This window comes from Euleptes europaea, chromosome 10, assembly GCF_029931775.1.
Source record: "Euleptes europaea isolate rEulEur1 chromosome 10, rEulEur1.hap1, whole genome shotgun sequence".
In the NCBI taxonomy this organism is placed as follows: domain Eukaryota; kingdom Metazoa; phylum Chordata; class Lepidosauria; order Squamata; family Sphaerodactylidae; genus Euleptes; species Euleptes europaea.
Window position 1 is genome coordinate 76,102,740 of NC_079321.1, and position 23,881 is coordinate 76,126,620.

At 46.9% G+C, this 23,881-nt stretch overlaps 1 protein-coding gene across 6 annotated transcripts in view; it reads right to left on the reverse strand.

Annotated features, from left to right (window-relative positions):
• PTPRK (protein tyrosine phosphatase receptor type K) overlaps positions 1-23,881 on the reverse strand; it is a 538,596-nt gene that overhangs the window by 239,807 nt on the left and 274,908 nt on the right. For all 6 annotated transcript variants that reach the window (XM_056856094.1, XM_056856093.1, XM_056856092.1 and 3 more), the window contains one exon: positions 21,948-22,122. In XM_056856094.1, the coding sequence (XP_056712072.1) occupies positions 21,948-22,122 (175 nt within the window). The remainder of the gene's footprint in view (positions 1-21,947; positions 22,123-23,881) is intronic.

Consider the following 23,881-nt stretch of genomic DNA (forward strand, 5'->3'; position numbering starts at 1 on the left):
TTTACATATAATTTACATCAAATCTGAATAGGTTTAGGGACCCATTCTTTGATGCATTTTGTACATGCAGCCTTGATGTATTGCTTAGTCAAAAACAGAAGCAGCATTACCCTCAGTATTTGAGTTTATTTAGTAACTCCACTATATCGCCTTGAGCAACTGTACAGGCATGGTTCCCATTAGGGCTGTTGAATTTAAATAAATTCGGTATAGTTCGGATTCGGCTGAATTCGGCCCATTTAGATTCGGGATATGCCGAAGTCCGAACTCCCCCACTTCGGGTCTGTGCAATTCGGCAGGAATTCAAAGTTCGGGGAAAAAATGCGGCCGAATAAAGCCATTAAAAACACAACTGCGCCTTTCCACGGCTCAGGGGGGCATTTTTGGGGGTAGAGGTCCCAAACTTTCAGCAGAGCTTCAAAGGACTCTTCTTGCCAGACCCCCCAAGTTTTGTAAAGATTGGGTCAGGGGGGGCTGAGATATGGGCCCCGAAAGGGGTCCCCCCACCCTTAATGTGCATCTCTGAGCAGAGCTTGCCGCCCACGCACAAAGCTCCCAGCCCCGACAAACAGCTGATGAGAGCAAGGGCGGGGCAGGTGCTAAGAAGTTTGCAAAGCAACACTGCAAAGCAACACAACTGCAAAGCAACACCTTTGCAAATATGCAAAGGGCGGGGCAGGTGCTAAGAAGTTTGCAAAGCAACACAACTGCAAAGAAACACTGCAAAGCAACACAACTGCAAAGCAACACCTTTGCAAACATGCAAAGCAACACCTGACACCTGGGAGTTTGCAAACCATGGAAAGGGACAGAGGCAGATAGCTATGCATAATGAGCAGGAGGGGTGGAATTTCCCCTTTTGCATGGGACTCGGGACCAGGAAAATGCATTCTTTAAGTCACCATTTGAAAACCAGTTTTAGCAAGCATCAAAATAGATGTAACCGTCGTATGAATGAGGGAAAACCTGAGGACATACAACTGAAGCCCCCCCTCAAACCAGGGAGAGAGAGACTCGAGGGGGCACACCCCTCCAGGCAGAACGGGCAAAAGCCCCCTTTGGCTTCCCCCCAACCACAGAAACTGCTCCCTCCCCACACACACAGAGACTCTGCTTCCCCCCACACACACACACACAGGAGAAAAAGTATAGATTAAAGCCCCCAAAGGGGTCTTACTGTGGCAGTCTTCTGTTCCATCAAGAGGGGCTGGGAGGAGGACTGGGTTATCCAACACGATTCCATTTAAGCATGGGACGTTTTGCTCTGCATACAGGATCGGGTGATCCATTCATCCCAATAGGGAAAAGGGGAAAGCCCATATCTCGGGGTCCCCTGACCCAATGTTTACAAAACTTGGGAGGTCTCTTAAGAAGGCTTGTCTGAAGCTCCGCTGAAAGTTTGGGGTCTGTACCCTAAAAATGCACCCCTGCAGCTACGGAAAGAGAAAAAGGGGGGAGCCAATATTTCTGCCCCCACTGAACCCATCTTTACAAAACTTGGGGGGTCTCTTAAGAAGGCTCGTCTGAAGATATCCTGAAGGTTTGGGGGCTGCACCCCCAAAAAAGTGCCCCCTGCAGCCATGGAAATGGAAAAGGGGAGAGGGAAAAGGGGTGGAGCCCATATCTCGGGACCCCCTAACCCAAAGTCTACAAAACGTGGGGGGTCTCTTGACAAGGCTCATCTAAAGCTCCACTGAAAGTTTGGGGTCTGTACCCCCAAAAATGTGCCCCCTGCAGCCATGGAAAGAGAAAAGGGGGAGCCCATATCTCAGGACCCCCTGACCCAATGTTTACAAAACTTCAAGGGTCTCTTAAGAAGGCTTGTCTGAAGCTCCACTGAAAGTTTGGGGTCTGTACCCCAAAAAATGCGCTCCCTGAAGCCACAGAAAGGAGCGAATGTGCACAAGCACCCCCCCACACACACACACACAGGATTTCTCTCACTCTCTCTCTCTCTCCCCGGCCCGGCCGTGCAGCAGCTGATTCCTCCAGTACTCAATCCTGACTGATTGGCCAGAAGAAGACCCAGCTTGGCCACCGATTGGCCGGGGGAGGAGAATGCTGCTTACTGACGGCCCCGAATTTGCCGGATGTGTTCACGAACTCCCAAACTTGCTGAATTCGGCTCCCCCGGTTTCCCCCCATTTTTGAGTTCGGTTCGTCCAGAACTAAAAACCGCCGAATCAGGGGAAATTCAGCTGTTTTTCGGTTCAGGACAAACCGAATCGACAGCCCTAGTTCCCACAATTATCTCCAAATCTTCCTACATTTCTGCTGTAGCCTGCTTAGAGTGGGAAGACCTTCAGCAGGGAGGAGGGTTGAAGAGTGCTGCACCCTCCAATACTAGATATATGCTGCTCAAGATCAATTGATCAAGGAGCTTCTAAGGGATAAAAGCAAAGGAGTGCTGCACCAAATAGTGGGCTCATTTGGGCATGCCAAGTGAGAACCCTAGTAGACCTCAGCCTTTGGCCAAGCCCAGAGGGGGAAAGGTAAAAATGTACCTATGGGATACATACAGTATAGACAGGCAAGCCATGGAAGCAATTGACAATTTCTAACTAGAAATGCTTCTTGTAACAAAAGGATCCCCACCAACCTTTCTGGACACAATTAATTTATATCTTAAAATAATCTCTGAGCTGACAAATGTTGCTACTTTATAGCAACATTCCTTAAGGAATACAAATTTCTCTCAGTAATTTAAAAGTGTTCAGTTCTGTTTTTTGAGACATCCCAGTCCAAGTTCGGAAAGAATGGAAATGCAGGGCTGGGACGTGAAATGTCAAAGAGCTGTTGACACAATGAGGGTTGCCTTGGCAACAGCACTACTTGTGAGCACTAGCCCCGTGACAATCCCATAAACAACATCCACAGACGAATAGTCCAAAAGAGAGTTGATTTATTGGAAAATCTACAGGTTAACCGCAGCTGATATTCAAGATGGCACTAATGAGAACTAAGAGCATGGTACAGGGTATATATGAAATCAAAAGCATTGGATGCCATGAGAACCCCCCTCCCCTTGAGGTAAGATGCACACAGAATTCAGAGTCAAAACACAAGTTGGCAGTTGCCACAGTTGACCTTGGCCAGCACCTGCAGTAAGCATAAACATCTTCGGTCAGACCTCGCCTGGCATTTCCTGTACAGGCTAGGCCTGACATTCTGCCCCCCAAGGCCCCCCCTACCACTATTCGGGCACTGGTTTGTGCAGGTAGGCAGCATGGAATTCACGGACTAGACGGGGGGTGGAGACATCACGTGAACGCACCCACTCATTGTGAGCAGAACTGAAGTGCTTCCAACGAACCAGATATTGGAGGGGTCCACGATGGATACGCGAGTCCAAGATCTTGGCAACCTCAAAATGCTCCCCCCCCACCATCACAGGCACTTTGGGCAGTGATTCAGGATGCCACTCAGAGGAGGGAACATGCGGTTTTAACAGACTGACATGGAACACGGGATGGATTCTCTTTAATGACTTTGGGAGAGAGAGTTCCACAGTGATCAGGTTGATAATGCCGGAAATGGGGAATGGACCCACAAACAGCACTGAGTTTGCCACACGGGAAGGTTGACCGTAGGTTCTTGGTGGACAGATAAACCGCATCTCCCACCCCGTATTCTTTACTTGGCGACCGGTGTTCGTCAGCCTGAGCTTTATATTTGTGTTTGGCACGTTCCAGATTTTTCATTAACCATGGCCAGGTTGTTTGAATCGTATGCACCCAGGTAGCCACATTTCCACCTCCCTCCTCCCCAGATAAGTCAACAAAGCCAATGAGGCCAAAGTCCTGTTTATATACAGCCCAAAAAGGGCTAAATCCAGTGGACTGGTGCACAGCATTATTGTAAGCATACTCAGCAAAAGGCAACAGTTCTACCCAATCATCTTGGTGGTAATTGACATAGCAACGTAAGTAGCATTCCAACACTGCATTCACCTGTTCTGTTTGGCCGTCAGTTTGGGGATGGAAGGCAGTTGACAGTCCTTGTTCTACCCCAACCAACTTTAAGAAAGCTCTCCAGAACTTAGCCACAAAACTACTTCCGCGGTCGCTGGCCACCTTGCGCAGAAATCCATGTAGGCGAAAGACGTGCGTCACAAAAGGGCGGGCTAGTTTTGGGGCGGAAGGAATAACTGTGCAAGGTACCAGTTGCACCTGTTTTGAGAACAGGTCTGTGATTACCCAGAGTACAGTTTTTCCCTTGCTGAGGGGTAGATCAGTCATAAAATCCATCGAGATTACATCCCAGGGTCCACTGGGGGTTTCCAAAGGCTGTAACAGTCCGGGCAGTTTGCCCTGGGGTCTTTTGGCAGCAGCACATACTGGGCAACTACGGATGAATGAATCCACATCAGTCCGCATGCCCGCCCACCAAAATTGCCTTCTCAACAGATGTAAGGTCTTTAGAAATCCAAAGTGTCCCGCAGCTTTGGCTCCATGGACCAAACGCAGAACCTCCCTCCACAGTCCTTTAGGCACATGCAACTTAGTCTTTAAACCAATAACCCCCGCGTTCAACCAAAGACGTTGGCAGGGTGTTTGCAGACCAAGTTCGGCTTGGTAACTGCAACAGAGGGATTCCTTAAAGAACTCGGTCAGGCCCTCCATGTCTGGCACAGAGGTAACAGAGGGCACTGCGTCAGCAGGTTTCAGCACAGGACAAGACGTTGATGCCAAGGGGGGGGGGTTGGGTGGACGGCTGTACTCCGGGACTGGCATCTTGGGACTGTGCGGGGGGTGGAACCAGAACCGGCGAAGGAGACGTAGACGGGCCGACCGACAGGATCGAGCTTAGGTCTCCCCGTCCCCCGTGGAGACTGTGATGAGAGTCGGGTCTGCGACCGGGTTTGCACTGCCAAGGTGGGCAGTGAACCCCTGAGCTGGAGTGAAGAGGGACTCTTGGGGCGTTCAATTTTGGTAGGGTATTGGGGCAGTTGAGATAAAGCATCGGCCAGCAGGTTTTGCTTTCCTGGCACGTATTTCAATACAAAGCGGAATTGAGCAAAGAAGTCCACCCATCAAACCTGTTTAGCGGACAGTTTGCGAGCTCCCGTTAATGCTTCCAGATTCCTGTGATCGCTCCACACTTCAAAAGGGACTTTAGAACCTTTTAAGAATTGTCTCCACACCATGAGGGCATGCTTGACTGCGGCTGCCTCTTTTTCCCAGATCGGCCAATTAAGCTGAGACTGCGTGAACTTCTTTGAGAAAGCGCATGGATGAAGGTGGCCATCCCCCCTCACTGTAGCAATGCACCCCCCATCGCTACGTAAGAAGCATCTACCTGGACTATAAACATCTGTTTAGGATCAGGGTGTTTCAATACCGGGTCGGAGGTAAACAGTCGCTTGAGACTGTCGAAAGCAGTTTGGCATTGGGGGGTCCAATTCACTTTAGCCGATGGTAGGACGGCAGCGCTCCCCTTTCCCTTAATCTTAAGGAGGTCCGTAATGGGCAGAGCAACCTGAGCAAAACTGGGGAGGAACCCCCTGTAGAAATTCGCGAACCCGAGAAATCGTTGAACCTGTTTACGGGTTGAGGGTGGTTCCCAACTGGTTACAGCTTGTATCTTTTCTGGGTCCTTCGTTAGTCCTTATATAACCCAGAAAAGTCAACTGTTTTTTGGTGGAACTCACATTTGGACACCTTAGCATAGAGTTGATTGTCTCTAAGATGTTGCAATACTTCTCTAACCAGGGCAACGTGCTCTTCCACGGTCTTAGAGTAAATAAGGATGTCATCTAAGTAAACCACCACTCCTTTATACAACAAGTCATATAGAATCTCGTTAATGAGTTGCATGAAGACCCCCGGAGCCCCCTTTAATCCGAAAGGCATCACCAAAAATTCAAACATCCCAAAACAACTGGAAAAGGCTGTGAGGGGTTCGTCCCCTTCTCTGATTCTGATTCTATAATAGGCTTCAACCAGGTCCAATTTAGTAAAAATGCGTCCTTCTTTTAACTGTCCCAAGAGATCGGAGATTAGAGGAATGGGGTAGGCATTGGTTTGGGTGACCGCATTGAGTTTCCGAAAGTCAATGCATAAGCGCAAGTCACCGGGTTTTTTGCATACGAAGAAAGCGGGGGCTGAATATGGAGCGGTAGAGGATCGGAAAAAACCTCGAGCCAGATTCTTGTCTAAGAACTCACGGAACACTGCTCTTTCAGAAGCGCTCATGGGATAAATCTTGCTTTTTGGCAGTTTTCCCTCCCCCCCACCTCAATAGCACAGTCAGACCTGCGGTTGGGGGGTAACACATCACACTCTTGTACGTTAAAGACATCCGCAAAATCCTGATATTCAGCAGGTAGTTGGGATGGCCCGGGAGCGTCTGAAACCAAGGCAGGGGTCAATGGGAGTACGGTTTTAACAGCTACTTCGTACCGATGTTGTTCGCAACCAGGGCTGGAAAATGACAAAGTCTCGGTCCCCCAGTCAATGGAGGGGCTGTGTCCCCTCAGCCAATTTATGCCCAACACCACAGCATAGCGAATATTGGGGGCTATAGTGAAGTCGATTTGCTCCCAATGATGTCCTATGCCCATCGCTACACCCCATGTGCGACGGTCAACCGGCCCACCTTTAAAGTCACTACCATCCATCTGGGCGAATTGAACAGGGTTCGGTAGATGTACCGCTTTCACCTTGAGTGCCTTGAAAGTGGCTTCATTGATCAAAGAGCGGGCACATGAGGGCTTTGACTTGTAATTGGGGTCCCTTTCTATAATGCTGCAAGACTACATCCACATATACAGTTTCCCCCACTTCACTCACCATTACAGGAGCCTTGGGTTTGGCAGAAATGTCTGCCAAGGTCTGCGGGGCAGCTCCACTCACCGCACACCCAGTCCATTTTTTGAAAGATCCAGGGGAGACTCCAGGTTTAAGGCAGCATCCCAGTGGTGGTCCTCATCCGACAATGCAGAACCTTCCCCTACAATTGGGGCAATTGTAATCCGGGACCCCGATGGGTAAATTGTAATCCGGGACCCCGACGGGTCCGCTGGCGAGGTATCGTGTTCCGGCTCCTCGACGTGGAGGGCTGGGGGCACTCTCCATCCCGGTGCGGCACTGCGATCCGTCGCGGCGCTTCTCCTCCGAGCGTGTCCTCTTCCCCGAGTTGTCCCCTCTGGGCGGGGAGCAGGAGTCAGTTGCTCCGAACGAAACAGGCAGGCCGCAGCAAAATGGCCCATGACACCGCAAACGAGGCAGGCTCCTCTTTGAAAGCACGACACTCGGTCTTGCGCAGGTGGAGCCGGTCTCCGCGGGGCAGGAGCTGCAGCCCTTGGAGGGGTTTTCTGGTTTCCTCCCTCCTTGGCCCGACGTCGGGCCAGAGTGATGAACTGGCGGCGGCTTTCTACTTCTTCCGCCAGTAGAATCCATTCCTCTAGGGTGGCTGGATCCCGTTGCATATAAGCCCAGTTCAGTATTTCGGGGTGTAAGGCTTCCCGGAAATAGTGTAAGGGAATCCACAATCCACAATCTTACTTGCAAGTCTCTGAAACTCATCAGCAAAATCTCTGACTGAAGAGGATCCTTGACGGAGATGGAGGAGGGCGGCTTTGGCCTCCTCCCCTTGGAACGGGTCTTTGAATCGCCACCTTAGCGCTCGCATAAATTCATTGAGGGAGTGGATGGATCAGGCCCGGGTGTCGAACTGGAGGACCATCCAATCCGCGGCCTTTCCTACCAAAAGTGAGGAAACAAACAGTACTATGCTATTTTCTGTGGGAAAATTGTGCCCCTGTTCTCTCATATAACTGTCCACTTGGTGTAGAAAACAGGGCAAAGTATCCACAGAGCCATCATAAGTCACCCGTAAACGGGGTTGATTCCACTGCACAATTGGGGCTGGCGGAGGTGGTGCCGGTGGTTGTCCAGGGAGCGGCTGGACCGGTAGCACCGGCTGTCCTGGTAGCGGCTGGGCCGGAAGCATCGGCTGTCCAGGCAGCGGCTGTGCCGGCAGCACTGGTGCCTGGGCTGGTGGCGCCGGAGGCGCTGGTGGTTGCATAGGAGGTGCCTGAGCCCTCTGTAGCCGGTCGTAGTCAAGCATCAGTAAGTCCATTTGGTCTTGTACGTGGGCCAAGCGGTCCGTCAAATCCTGGTTTTGGAACAGTAGGAGATGGACCTCCTCTTCAGATGCTCCGGTGCGGCGGGCTTGGCTGGCACGGAAATTGGTATTCCACTCGTCCCCCTCAGTATAAAAATCCTCCTCATCCGAGTATTCCGGCATGTCGGAAGTGAAGGCGAGCTGTCGTCTGCGCGTTCAGCTCCAACCCGAGAACCTGGCAATCCCTCCAGGGCTCTAGCCAGGGATTAAAATCCAAGTGAAAGAGGTAGGGAGATTAGTGCCATAATGTGAGCACTAGCCCCGTGACAATCCCATAAACAACATCCACAGACGAATAGTCCAAAAGAGAGCTGATTTATCGGAAAATTTACAGGTTAACAGCAGCTGATATTCAAGATGGCACTAATGAGAACTAAGAGCATGGTACAGGGCATATATGAAATCAAAAGCATTAGATGCCATGAGAACCCCCCTCCCCTTAAGGTAAGATTCACACAGAATTCAGAGTCAAAACACAAGTTGGCAGTTGCCACAGTTGACCTTGGCCAGCACCTGCAGTAAGCATAAACATCTTCGGTCAGACCTCGCCTGTCATTTCCTGTACAGACTAGGCCTGACACTAATGTGAACACACTAACCTCCTGCGTCCCCACACTGAGCACTAAGGGACTCCTAGAATATTTCTTTTTTGGGGGGTTTACTATCATACACTTTATAACATTGAAGGACTAGTAGAAACCTTCTTGACAGCTTTGCTGTCTCATTGAATCTGATCTGGTTTTTGAGTCACTGAGGTAACCATCTTCCTGTACAGAGTTCAGGATTAGTTTTATCATAATAAAGTCTGAGGGACATGGCAAAAAAGTAATGTTGAGGTTGTCAAAACAGTTAGATGCAAGTTGTCTCAAAGACAACACTTGCAGATCAGCATAAGTCCTTATCAGGATCAACATGGCCATTCTAACATTATGGACATTCTGATATTATGGAGACTCAAGTCATCAGCCTTTCCTACTGTTTCACCAAAGTGAAACATCAGAACTGGTCAACACTGGGAAATAAGCAATGATTCCTACGCTATGTAGGGTCAGATGGTCAATATATTTTTTAAATGCCTCTACCTACTGATCTCATACACATGCTATCAAATTTCTGCATAAGGACTATATACCCCCCCCCCAAAAAAAAGAATATGGGTGTGGGATGAGAATCCTGTGTCAGAATCCTGTGTCAGAGTCTGTAAAATCTCACCTTTCCCCATGTTAAAGATTGAATCCTGTGAAGCACTGTCTGCTTCCCTGCAGTGAAGACTCATTCCCATAGCATGGTGTGATGCTTTGTATGATGCATCTCTCTAATCACTGATTCATATTTTTCTTTGCTTGGTTTATACCCTGCCTTTTGCTCCAATGGGGACCCAAAGCAGCTGACATCACTGCTGCAAGCCACAAATTCCAGGATCTTCTCCTCCAATGAAAGTTTGCGTTCTCCCCCCACCCCCATAATTTTGTCTCCATCTCTTCTGTTGCTCATTTGTATGTGTGCACATGTGGGCACATGTGTGTGAAGTATGACTAAGAACCAATCAATTTTCCTCTTAAACATTATGCAAGGCTTTCTTTCTACTACTATAAATGTACGTCCAGACAATGCAATGGCCACTAGTATAAAAAGATTTATGATAAAAATAAATTAAAAAGTGAGGAAGTGACAGGTGTCTAGCTGCTATGATCTCCTGAAATATAACTATTATTTTCAAAGATCATTCAATCTCTGGTTCCCAGTTGCAAGGAATTAAGTTATCTCTCTATCTAGGCAAGTCATTCACAATCAATAAATACATAAAACTTATACACTCTTGCTTGAGTTCTCAAACCTTATCGTTTTTACCATGCTCCCACACATGCTGCAGTGGCTACATGGAACAAAACCTGTTGGTGCTGTTTAAATAAGAACTTCCTCCCTAGTTTTTATAGTTGATAACCTGCTCGATACTAATACCTCTCTGAGGTTTTTCGCTCTCCTAGTTGTAAAAAGAGGTAAGTTTTTGCATCTCGGGATGTTACCCAGCAGGTGCCAGTGTTTAGAAATGATATTTTTCACAGATTTATAAGTGACATTATAAATGAGAGGAATAATCATCCTATCACTATTATGTTTTTGTTCTGTTTTTAAGGGTCAGTAGGGTTTCTGTTGGTGTTATTAACATGAAACCATGCCCTTTTTAGTGTTCTAGAAGAATAACCCCTTGCTGCTAGTTGTTGAAACAATATCTGTGCTTGACTGGAACCCTTCCACTGTACTGCAATTCCTCTTTATCTTCAATAGAGTCCAAAAGAGAGCTGATTTAATGGAAAACACACAGGTATTGCAGAGCTTACAGGTACATTGGCACGAATGGCAATTGGGAGCACGGGGTAGGCCTATAAGGGAAAGTATTAGTCACAACAGGTCAAGGCGGCCCCCCTTCTACTGAGGAGTCGTTCCCACGGGAGATAGCACTGGAACAGGAATGCAGCAGCTAGCAGTTTGGCCTTGAGAGGCACCTGGTAGAATCGAAACTAAAACGGTCAGAGTCTGACAGGCTGCTTAGAGCTGTGGAAAGCAGGCCTGACAACATCCAGGAAGTGGATTCTGGATTTATCAAAGGTTATTTCAAATTTTATAGTATTGTGAATGGTATTGATGTACTGGCTGGACTGTATGAGGGATTCCTTGGGTCTTTGTCCATATCATAAAATATCATCGAGGAATCTCTTGTATATAATGATATGCTTATTATAAATGTTGTCTTTCCTAAGGATATATTTGTTCTCAAGTTTATCCATAAATATGTTGGCCAGTTGTGGTGCAAATTTACAGCCCCCATTGCCGTACAAGAAATTTGTAAATAGTATGCATCTTGGAACTGGCAAAAAATTTTTTTCAGGCAAAGCTCTTGAGCGTTTAGATGGAGGCCCATAGGTTCTCTTGTTAGAGACAAGGGAACCTATGGGCCTCCATCTAAACCCTCCAACTTCATTCCTTTGTCATATAGCAGAGCTTTGCCCGAAAAAAAAATTTCCCCACTTCCAAGGAATCCCTCATATGGTAGTGTTGGCCACGCAGATGAACATTGTTAATAGAAAATCAAGAGAAGATTTCACAAAGAACTGGAAATTATATTATGAAAATATTGCTAAGTAACTCAATTAAGTGGAAAGCTGTAATCTTCTGTAACTAGTAATTGTTGCTAGTTTAGTGTTATATAGCATAATGGTATATTAATGGGATAACTAAATGAGGCTATGATATATGAAAGAATTTTATTATTTTTATTTTCTTTCTACTTTAAATTTTATATACGCAAACTTTGAATATCACCAAAGTGAGCCCAACTTTATTAACTATTCTTTGATATGAAAGTGCAATCTTTTAGTAAAGTAAAATATATAGGTATATATATATAGCAGGTTAATGTAGTCTTAACTAATCAATATTATGTTCTGAAGACATTTAATAGTTTCATACTAGTCTAGGTTAGAAGGATTATAATCCCATTCCAGCTATTCACAAATAGTAATTTGTCCAAGAGTTGTATTGACAGGTAGAATTGTTGTGTCGTGTGGTTTGTATGTTATTTGTTGTATATTTTGTAATATGTTGGGGGAAAATAAAATTAAAAAAAAAAAAGATTTTGAGAACACAAATACTGCATAAGAGTTAAGAAAATGAACACCATGCTGGTGAAACATTTTGTAGAAGCTGGCCACAATGAAAAGTAACTGTAATTCTGGGTGATTGACAGCGTGCCAACTCATCTCTCCAACTCAGAACGCAGCCTGCTGAGAAAGGAAACATTTTGGATTTACCATTTAGGGACCATGTCACCACAAGATCTGAATGAATCAGTGAACTAGATATGCTGTATTTAAATATGCTAATGGATTTATTACACTGTGTGGTTCTTTTTACAGTTTGGCCTTGCTACTTAATTTTTCTTCTCCGCCCCTTCCCCCCGTGTATTCTCCTACATGAGGCCATAAGGGGGAGTGATTGCATCATCCTCTCTAGAAATATATTAGCTAGACACACTAATCATTTTACCATTTGACCTAACACACTGTTTGATGTATACACATCTTTAGAAGCCCGGCATAAAATACAAGGTTAGTTTTAAAACTGGTAACTGTGAGGGTCTCTGTCTTTGTGTCTCTGCTTTCCATCACCTGCTGTGTTATCAGTGAACTCGTAAAAGCAGTTCACACCTTCTGGTCTCAGGCGCCAGGCCTGATGGCCCATGTATCTTCCCCCCCCCCCGCTGTTCTTCCTGCCAGTACTCCCTCAGGCCGATGCGGCCTTGGAAGTGTGATAGCCGCCCAGACTTCCTGGGATCTGTCTGATGTTTTGTATTATGCCAAGCTTGTAACTTCCCATAACAATAAGTGTGAACCCCAGTGCCCCAGTGCCCTGGAGTCAATATATTCTGTAAACCCGTATAGCCCCTCACTTGCAACTTTCTACCTGTGCCTGTCTCATCTCCTGAAGGCTTCAATAAATCGATTGTTTCTGTATCAACGTCTGAGCAACTGATTTGGAGAAGCAAACTCAGAGAGGGGGATCTCTCACATTAAGTTGCAAGTCCTTGCCTCTCGGACTGCAGCTGTACCGCTTTGGACAGAATGTCAGCCGACGAGGACACCACCCCTAACCCCGATGCCCCCAAGGAACCGGACGAGCCGGAGAAGCCGGACCCTAAAGAGGAGGGAGCCAAGCCAAAGAAACCGAAGGGTCGCGCCCCCGACCAAGATCGGGACGGACGTCCCCGGGGGCTCACTTATTGGCTGGACTCTCCCAAGGGCTGGTCGCTCTCGCGGACTGCGGCGAAGGATCGCCGGTTGGCCTTCCCCAGCACGGGACTCGAAGGGGACCCGGCCCGCAAAGAGGCCCTCATGGAGGAAGAACGAAAGCAGTGGCAGGAAGACCGCCGGGCTATGCAGGAACAGATGGAGATCATGCAACGCGTAATGGGTGAGATGGCCACGACCCTAGATGCGCTGAAATTGCAACCTCCAGCCGGTGCTCCCCCAGACGGGGCGCCAGTAGTTCCGCCCGCAACCCCTGCCCCCCCGGCCCGTCGGGACCTGAAAGTCACGTATGACGGGTCGGGAGACCAGTTGACCTTTTTTATGGTCCAAGTAGACATTTTTATGCGGGAACAAGGCCGAACCTTCGTTTCTGAGGAGTCCCGGGTGCAGTACGTGGCTTCCTTACTGCAAGGGGAGGCGGCTGCCTGGATGGTGTTGCAGTATGAACTCCGCTCGCCGGTGCTGCGAACCCTGGACGAGTTCATGGTAGCACTCCGAAACCGTTTTGAGGACCCGACTCTAGGTGAGCGGGCTAAAGCCTCCCTGATGCAACTGCGCCAAGGGACTAAGTCGGTGGCGCAGTATGCAAGTGAGTTCCAGTCACTGGCTAGCCGAATTCTGGACTGGAGTGAGGCTACCTTGGTACAATGTTTCAGGGAGGGTCTCAACCCAGACCTCCAACATTGGGCCTTCATGCAAGGGAACCCCCCGGATGTGGAAGGTTGGGTTCGCCATGCTGCTGACATCGAGAATCGTAAACAACTCCTGAACTTGTCCAAGCAACGGATTGGGCGAGACCCCAGGCCCCGGGGTGACCGTGGCCGGGAACTCCGGCAAGGGGGTGGCGGGGTCCTCTCGGCCGCGGAACGCCGCAAGCGGTTCGAGGCCGGCGTCTGCCTGATCTGCGGGGGAAAGGGTCACTTTGCATCGCAATGCCCCTCTCGCTCAGGCCGTCCGACCCCTCCCCGCCAAACCCAGGCCGAGCCGACGAAACCGGCCGCCGACAGCCAGCCTCGCCGCAGAAGTGGACCACTGAGCCGGCGCTCCGGCGCACCCTCCGCTCTCCACGCACGTCCCCAGGATGGGGCATCCGACTCTACGGTCCCATCGGGGTCCCGGATTACAAATACCGTCTTTGATTCGGACGGCTCCCCGGAGGCCACTACCCCGTCCCCCTCTTCCAGCGAGGAGGAAGAGTGGGAACAGCCGGCAAAAAACGCCGTCGGTCTGCTGTAGAGGGGGCTCCGCAGCAGACCGTCCCTATCGTTGTGCAAGGAGCTCCACCGATGGTAAGCGCCCAAGAGGACAATGTATTTGTGCGTGTCCATCTGTCCCTACCCAAAGGGGGTCCCCCGTTAGAGGTCCCCGCGTTGGTCGACTCGGGGTGTGCCCGCACCATGATAAATGAGGAAACTGCCAAGAAGTTGGGTGTCCGGCGCAAGCGGCTTCCGGGACCCCTCCGTTTTTCCCAAATGGACGGGAGTGACTTTAAACGGGGCCCGGTGACCCACAGAACTGCAGCCGTGATTATGTCCGTGGGGGAACATTGGGAACGGTTGTATTTCACTATCGCCCCTATTGTAACCCCTGTGGTGTTAGGGATGAACTGGTTAAGGGGGCACAATCCCTCCATTGATTGGGTTAAACGGGTGCTTTCCTTCCCCGAAAACCCCTGTGGGTTGCATGACAAGGAACGGGTACTCAGGACTCCAGCCGCCGCACTGGTAGGGTCCCCCGCCCCAGTCTCTCCTCAATTACCCTCTGAGTACTCGCAATTTACTGATGTTTTTGATGTTAGAGAGTGCGACGAACTGCCTCCCCACAGAGAAACGGACTGTGCCATCGAGATTGTAGGGGAAGGCAAACTGTCTAAGGGAAAGGTTTACCCCATGAGCCCTAGTGAAAAGACAGTGTTGCGAGACTATCTGGATGTCAATCTGGCGAGGGGTTTCATACGCCCCTCCAAGGCTCCTTATTCAGCCCCAGCTTTCTTTGTAAAGAAAAAGACGGGAGATTTAAGACTGTGTATTGACTTTCGCAGACTGAACGCAGTCACCCAGTCTAATGCTTACCCCCTCCCTCTTATTCCTGACCTTCTAGCACAATTAAAGGAGGGCCGAATCTTCACCAAACTGGACTTGGTAGAAGCCTACCACCGCATTCGCATCAAAGAAGGAGACGAACCCAAAACGGCCTTTTCCAGTTGTTTTGGGATGTTTGAGTACCTAGTCATGCCGTTCGGACTTTCGGGGGCTCCGAGTGTCTTTATGCAATTAATTAATGAGGTTTTGCATGATTTGCTGTTTCGGGGGGTGGTGGTATTTCTCGATGACATCCTTATTTACTCTGAAACCATGGAAGACCATGTGCGCCTAGTGCGAGAGGTGCTCCAGCGGCTGCGGGAGCACAAACTGTATGCTAAGGTGTCCAAATGTGAATTCCACCAACCCTCCATTACATTTCTGGGGTATGTGATCTCCCACCAAGGGTTGGAAATGGACCCCGCCAAGGTCCAGGCAGTGCGGGACTGGGAACCCCCCACTACCCGCCGCCAACTTCAGCAGTTTTTGGGGTTTGCCAATTTTTACCGGAACTTCATTCCTAACTTTGCCCAAGTTGCGCTTCCCCTCACTGCCCTGTTGCGTACCAAGGACAAGGGGGCTAGCGCCGCGCTTCCCTCAGCCCGTTTGCAATGGTCCCCCCAGTGCCAGCTAGCTTTTGAACGTTTGAAGCTACTTTTTTCATCCGAACCCGTTTTGGCTCACCCAGATTGCACCAAGCCTTTTGTGGTGCAAGTGGATGCCTCGGATGTAGCCATGGGCGGGGCCCTATTGCAGAGGGATGAGGGGGGACGGTTGAGACCATGCGCCTACTTCTCCAAGAAGTTTTCCCAGTCTGAAATCAACTGGGCCATTTGGGAGAAGGAGGCAGCAGCGGTCAAACATGCCCTTACCATATGGCGACACTTCTTGGAAGGGGCCGAACTGCCATTCGAAGTGTGTACCGATCACAAGAATCTTGAGGCCCTCAAGGGGGCTAGAAAACTCAATGCCAAACAGGTTCGGTGGGCCCAATTCTTCGCTAAGTTCCGGTTCACTCTCAGACATGTCCCTGGCAAAGAAAATGCCCTAGCCGACGCTTTGTCACGACTTCCCCAGTATCGCAACGATTTCGATCGCCCAGTCGACTCCCTGTTCACTCCCGAGCAGCGAGGGGAAGTTCCTAGCTTAGCCGTCACCACCCGGTCCCAAGCCCGACCACCGGAGACCCCCCCTACACTCAAAGGCATCCCGGAAGCCTTCCAACAGCGACTCCGGGACGCCTCCTTGCAGGAGGAGGAGCATCATCTCCTCCCCACTGGTCTGGAACGTACCAACACTTGGTGGGTGCAAGGGGGGAAACTGTACGTCCCCTCCTCTCTTCGCAAGGAAGTATTGGGACTTGTACATGGTGCCAGGCTAGCGGGTCATTTTGGTTTCATAAAAACGCTTCACCTGGTTCGAAGACAATTCTGGTGGCCCGGTATGAGATCTGATGTAGAGTTGTATGTGCGCAGCTGCCCCACCTGCGCCACAGCCAAGAAACGGATGGGAAAACCCCCAGGGCTTCTCAAACCGCTTGAGAGCCCCTCCCGTCCCTGGGAAGTCATCGCCATGGATTTTATCACCGACCTACCTTCGAGTCGGGGAAAAACGGTTCTTTGGGTTATCACAGACCTCTTTTCCAAACAGGTTCACTTCGTTCCATGTGCAGGCCTTCCTTCAGCCCAGGGCTTAGCTAAACTGTTCATCACACACGTCCTCAGGCTACACTCGATCCCGAGGAAGGTCCTCTCCGACCGGGGGGTCCAGTTTGTTGCCAAATTCTGGCGGGCCTTCCTAAAGTTAATGGGAGTGGAAGAGCAGGGCCTTTCTTCCGCCTATCACCCCCAAACGGATGGTCAAACAGAACGAGTAAATGCGGTGGTAGAATGTTATTTGCGTTGCTATGTAAATTTCCACCAGGACGACTGGGTCGACCTGCTGCCATTTGCCGAATATGCGTATAACAATGCGCCTCATTCCTCTACCGGCTTTAGTCCCTTCCAAGTTATATACGGGACGGATTTCGGCCCTTTCGGTTCTGCCCCCGTCTCGCCAGAGCTCCAGTCTACCCCTGACCTTCAGGAGTGGATTCAGGTGGTTAAATCCACCTGGCCATGGTTGCTCAAAAATCTGGAAAGGGCAAAAAGCAAGTACAAGGAACAAGCAGACAAACACCGGTCTCCGGGATGGGAACTCAAGGTGGGGGAGCAAGTCTATCTGTCCACCAAAAACCTCCGCTCTCTTCGCCCCTGCAAAAAACTGAGCGACCGTTATGTGGGACCTTTCCCCATTACCAGAGTAATCAACGAGGTTACTGTGAAACTGGACCTCCCAAAAACTCTGAAAGGAGTCCATCCAGTCTTTCATATAAGCCTCCTCAAACCCTATGTGGCAGCCCCCCAGTTCCACCCCCCTCCCGCACACGAGATTCCTACCGTAGTAGGAGGGGACACCCATTTGGAAATATCCAAGGTTTTAGACTCCAAATGGAAGAAAGGGAAACTGTTTTACTTTGTTCGCTGGAAAAACCTTGGCTCCGCTCATGACGAATGGGTGGCCGCACCCCACATGGCGGCTCCTCGCTTAGTCCGGGAATTCCACCTTGCTTATCCCGATAAGCCTCGTCCTCTCGGGGACCCCGGGGGGGGGCCTTAAGGGGGGCAGAATGTGAGGGTCTCTGTCTTTGTGTCTCTGCTTTCCATCACCTGCTGTGTTATCAGTGAACTCGTAAAAGCAGTTCACACCTTCTGGTCTCAGGCGCCAGGCCTGATGGCCCATGTATCTTCCCCCCCCCCGCTGTTCTTCCTGCCAGTACTCCCTCAGGCCGATGCGGCCTTGGAAGTGTGATAGCCGCCCAGACTTCCTGGGATCTGTCTGATGTTTTGTATTATGCCAAGCTTGTAACTTCCCATAACAATAAGTGTGAACCCCAGTGCCCCAGTGCCCTGGAGTCAATATATTCTGTAAACCCGTATAGCCCCTCACTTGCAACTTTCTACCTGTGCCTGTCTCATCTCCTGAAGGCTTCAATAAATCGATTGTTTCTGTATCAACGTCTGAGCAACTGATTTGGAGAAGCAAACTCAGAGAGGGGGATCTCTCACATTAACTAGTTAAAGCTCTAAGAAAAGGGTGGATGGTATAGGGAAATGACATAATCATGGACACTACAACTAAATATTTTTAGAATAACATTTTCCAGTATATGTATTTTAACACAGGTGGGGCATGGGAACCATATTCTAGTGTATATGGAATAAATAATTTTACAAGAAGCTTCATAATACTAGAAGGTAATTGGACTGTTTTTACAAAATTTTGAAGAAAATTTTCTTTAAAAAATTAACCTCAAGTTCATGGAGAATATACTAATGATTTTTCATTCCTGCTTTTCTTTCTCTTCCCAAAGGGCTTTTATGTGTTCTACCATGCATTATGATATTATACTGTTAGGATGTGTGCTGGACTACAATGTCTGACCATTGAGGAAGGCCTTTTTGAGGCCGAAATGCATTTGGTACTTATTTGGTCCTACTTTGGGGCCTAATTTGGTCCTACTTTGATCATTGTATGATTTAACATCAACTGTTTATGAGTTTTATGGATTTATTGATTGTGAATGACTTGCCTATGATATAGGCCTTATGCTTTTAACTTTACTGTGCACCATATTCAAACTAATATATTTGTAATTTTAGTGTTTTTCAGGTCAACCTTTTCACTTTGGATTCAACATATTGGTTGAATTTGATTTGCCCCCTTTTGTTGTTATCTCTCTATCTAGTACATTTTAATCTTACCTCTTCTCCAAGGAGAGCAGAAAACATGGTAAAAGGTAAGGTTACCACTTTCACTTCTTGTGAATCTTGATGGTATATTTTGCTGGACAATGCTAGATGGCAGGATGCTGAGCTAAATGGTCCACAGATTTGATTCAACAAAGCAAATTCTGCTTTTAGGATTTTCACTGTTTCCTGATGTTTTACTAAAGGGGCTGCAGTCAGAGAAGGGGTTTGATCCCCCCCTTCCTGTTACAGATCCCCTTGTGTCATTTCTCAGGGTCCCCATCCCCCAGGAGCAGCATTGGTGGAGATCAATGGGCTGCAGTGGGTGGAGGAGGCAGGAAAGTTCCTCTGCCATTGGAAAACGTAGTCTGGATGCAACCCAAGAGTGCACTGAAAGTAAAGAAAATGCATTCAAAAAATTCCTCCCTTTCATAAATGTGCCAAGAGTGTATAGTGTAACTCTGCACCTGATCTGAGCTTTCATACAACTTCCAGTGTAGATAGAGTAAAACAAACATTACTTGCTCCATTCCATCATTACAGTTTCCACACTTTCACAACAAAACTGGTATTAACAGGACTAAGAGTCAGTGTGGGGTAGTGATTAATGTTGAACTAGGTTTAAATTCCCACTCTGCCATGAAGCTCACTGGTAACCATGGGCCAGTTTCAGCCTAGCTTATCTGACAGGATTGTTGTGAGGATAAAATAGGAAATAATCATGTATACTGCTCTGAACTCTTTGGAAGAAGAGTCAGATAAAATGTGATTGATTGAGAGATACCACTTTTCTTTTCTTAAAAAATCTTTACAATACTATGTAACATTTGTGGAACCTGGCCAAAAATGTTTGTCATACATCTCAAAAACTGAAGAAATAGTCAAGAGACTTTTCAGTTAGATTGTTTCTTGTCTGAATCTACACAAAGCTAATCACATTGTTCAGGAAGCAAGGATGAGGTCAGGCACTATCTACACAAATACTTAAGCGTGACAATGGCACCATGGAAACCAATTTAAATCAATACTGTTCAGCTCAAGCCACAGGTTTACTGCGCTGCATTACTGAGACACGACTTCTTCGGTAAACGTAAGTATGAATATGCTGTATAGGATCTTCCCATCTTATGAAAGGAAAAATGGGAAATTATCTCCTCTAAGGCCTGTAAAAATAACACTAAAAACCTTACTTCAGATTAAAATCTAGATATTAGCTAACAACAATCAGAATGTTATCTGAAACTTCTCATTCAATTCACAAAGAAATATGCAATAATGGAAAACTTATTTGAACAAGGCAGTATTTTTATTTTAAAATTTCTAGGCTTCCTTCTCTCCATCCTCATGGAGATTGACCAATTATAACCATTAACTATATACCTTATACAGGCAATCAAATATCCCTAGTTTTAATACTTTTCAGCAACAGCTGCTGTTATTCATCTCTCATTCAATAATAGCTAGTGTTGTCAAAATTTGTCTCCTACAAGCTGAAGATAGTCTCATTACTCAAAATGATATGGAAGAAATAGTCAAGATATGACAAAGTAAATTGCATTTCACCATATCTTTTTTTCATCTTCCTGCGGCTGTGGGAACACACAGATCGATACTCTTCAGCATGAGCACTCCACACTGAAATTTTCATTTGTTCCAAACAGCCACAAAAAGACCTTAAGCATGCACTGTCACTTTCAGTTTAGAAGGAAATGCACTAATAAACTCTTACCCTTGGGTCATCTTTGACAATGGGCGATACTATGCCAGCTCTTATTAAAGGCAATTCATACCAGTGGCCCAAAAATTTCCTTTAAAATTACCATCTTTTGTATCCATGTAGCAGGATGTCAGCTTTAAAGTGCCACTGAGATATAGGACCTGTCACTATAGTTAATTTTCAGCACAATTTTAACACCAGGGTAGCTCAACCCCCAGGGCACCTTTTTGACTAACGAGGTTTATTTGGTGGTTATCCAGACAAACAAGAAAACATTAGTACCACACATTGCTTTTCAAACAGAACAAGGAGCAGTGAACTCTATGCAGGCATGGTTTAAACTGATATCCAGAGAACTAGTTAGGAATTCAGCACATCAGTGAAAAGTATCAGATTGAGGGAGTGGGGGAACCAGATATCTTTGGAAAGCATTTTCTGCCAGAAACTATTTTCCCTCCCCCACAACTCTGATCCCAAAAACAAGTAAAAGAATTGACTGCAACCATGATTCATGGCAGCATAGCTGCAAGGATCAAACTTTCATCACAATCTAGTATTTCAATATTGTAGGGCATTATATATCTGAAGCCCGATCTTGTCAGAGCTTGGAAGCTAAGCAGAGTCAGCCATGGTTAGTATTTGGATGGGAGACCACCAAGGAAGACTGCGGTTGCTTATGCAGAAGGAGGCAATGGCGAACCAGAGCACCTCTGTTCGCCTCTTGCCTTGGACACCCCATGGTCCTGGGGTCACCATGCATCAGCTGTGACTTGAAAGCACGCACTTATTATTATTATTATTTCTCTTCAGATTCAGCTTATACCCACACACATGCACAAAAATCACACACAATGTCTGGGGGAGAGGCTTTGCAATAAACATGCTGTCATAATCCTTGTAAAAATTACAGAGATCTTTAAATCTACTAAATCGGGCTTAGGATTGCATGGGTGCTCATGAAGATGCTTGGCAAGCACAATGCCAGTTTTGTAAGGGGGGGTCCCCTTCCAGGTCTCCAAGAATGCTGGACAATCAGATAGCTTGAATCTTTTAATTTATCCAAATCTGATTTTTTCCCACAGAAATAATTTTTCACAGTAACAAAGAAACTTTTCAAAGGAAAACGGAGAAGTTAATAATTGATTTAAAAAGTAAACTAACATTCCAGTAAGGTTTTCATCTGTAATTTAAAAATAAATGAAAATGTGAACAAGATATTTAATTAAATATTATTTAATTTCTACAAAAAACGTTTTGTAGAAATCAGCCATACAGTTTAACCTTTTTAAGGATTTCTGTACTTGCATGCAGGATTCCTCCACCTTCTATACCCTTTCAGCTTAAGGGTGTAGTGAAATACACTGAAGGTATGGTCAAGTATCATAAGAACATGTGGTTTTAGTAATTTAAAAAAATGTAGTGTTACCTCGAACAATAAGCTGAGCAAAGTTAGAGACTCCAGATCCTCTTTCAGACTGAGTAACACAGCGATATAGATCCTGATCAGTTTTTGTCACTTCCTGAAGCTTAAAAGTAGCAGCAAATCGTCTGTGATTTATGTTTTTAGTTTGAGCCACTGGAATATCTTCTCCATTTCGTCTCTGGAAAGAAAGGAAACCAAACAATTCAACTATTTAAGAATGTATTTCCGGTCACATAACTATTTCAGCAAGTTATCAACATTAAATGCATTTTAAAATCTGATTCTTCTGTTTTCTTTTCTTTTCTTTTTTTGTTAACACTGGGCTGCACAGCATAGACCCCTCCATATTCTCCATTCCCCCAACAATATTTTTAGACACCCCCCCCCAAAAAAAGAAATTGATGTTGGAGATTAAGGGCTCTCATAGACAAAAGCCATGTCAGTCAAGGATGGCAGTGAGGAAGGGGACTCAAGTGAAATCACTCCTTGCCCCACAGAGCCTTGGAAATGCCATAAGCAGAGCAGGGAGAAGCCAGCAACTTGTGTCTGCTCATTGCAGAACGTGGCTTATGGTCCACTCTCATCTCACGAACTCTAGCGTCAGCTTTTTGGAGATTAAAAAGACTGCTGTGTGAAGGAGAACAGCAGCATATTACATTGGCAGGTGGGATGATACAACTCAGGCTGCATTCAGATCTCTCAGAGTACTCAGCTTGCTGCTGTGCTCACACATACTCACTCCCTCTCCTCATGCATGGGGAGCAACAAGGATTCTTGGTTTGGGGAGTCTTGGAATCAAACACCTATTTGCCCTGATGTCAGAATACAGGTACTTGGGCAAACTGAGGTTGTTTCCTTCCCACAAACAGGATTTTAAACTGGAATTAAACTTCGTTCAAATGCCACCTAATATATCTCTTCCCTTGTTATAGCACCGCACCTCCCACTTTGTCAAGAACTTTCCCCGAAAGATACAGAAGTACTAGTAAGGCACCCATTATCATAGAAGTCGATTGTATGAGGAAGAAAGAGGCTGTAAATTGAAGGCATCCCTGGAGGGACTACAAATTATCTCTGTGCACAGAGATGAGTTTCCCCTTTGTTGGAGGCTGGGACAAACTGCAAGAAGTAGCAGATAGTCATGAATTGTTTACATGTTGCCTGAAACCTACAATTAGAGAATGTTATCAGCAGAAAGGCACTGAGGAAAAATCACACAAGGGTAAATTTAGATTTTAAAAAATTCAAATCAAAAAGGAATTCCATCTTTTATAATATGTTAAGTTCCATTCTGTACAGCCAAGCCATTTCCTGTGCCATGGTATCCAATTCTTAATGTCAGAACACCACTTCCAGAGGCATGTCATCCAAGAAAAATAAATGTAGTGACACTGCTGAAAATTAGCTAGATTCAAGTCCAGTAGTGCCTTAGAGACCAACAAGATTTTCAGGGTATAAGCTTTTCAGAGCCATCAAAGCTCCCTTTGTCAGGGCTTTAACTCTTGAAAGCTTATACCCCAAAAAATCTTGTTGGTGTCTCTGGTGCTACTGGTTTCATATCTAGCTGGTCTACTGTAAACCATCACAGCTACCCTCTGAAACGTGCTGAAAATTAATTTGTAAAACACCTTACATGCAAGCTCAACTAAGTTTCCATTTAAAAGGTTGTTGCATAGCCACAAATGGATCCCATGGATGTGCCTTACCCCAGTGCAGGAGCAAAAGAGCCTCTTGCAACTGAGAAGGTACCTTGCACTGGAAAGTGGTGTCACCTTAGTGGAACAGATCTATGGAATCCAGCCCTTAAATATTCTAGCTATCAGAACATAACTCAGAACTAGTATTAGCAAGAAATGTCACAGCAAGAAGCAACTAGTGGGACAAGTTCGCTTCTATTTATGATATTATGTTTGAAAGAGAATTCGTTTAAAAATTTG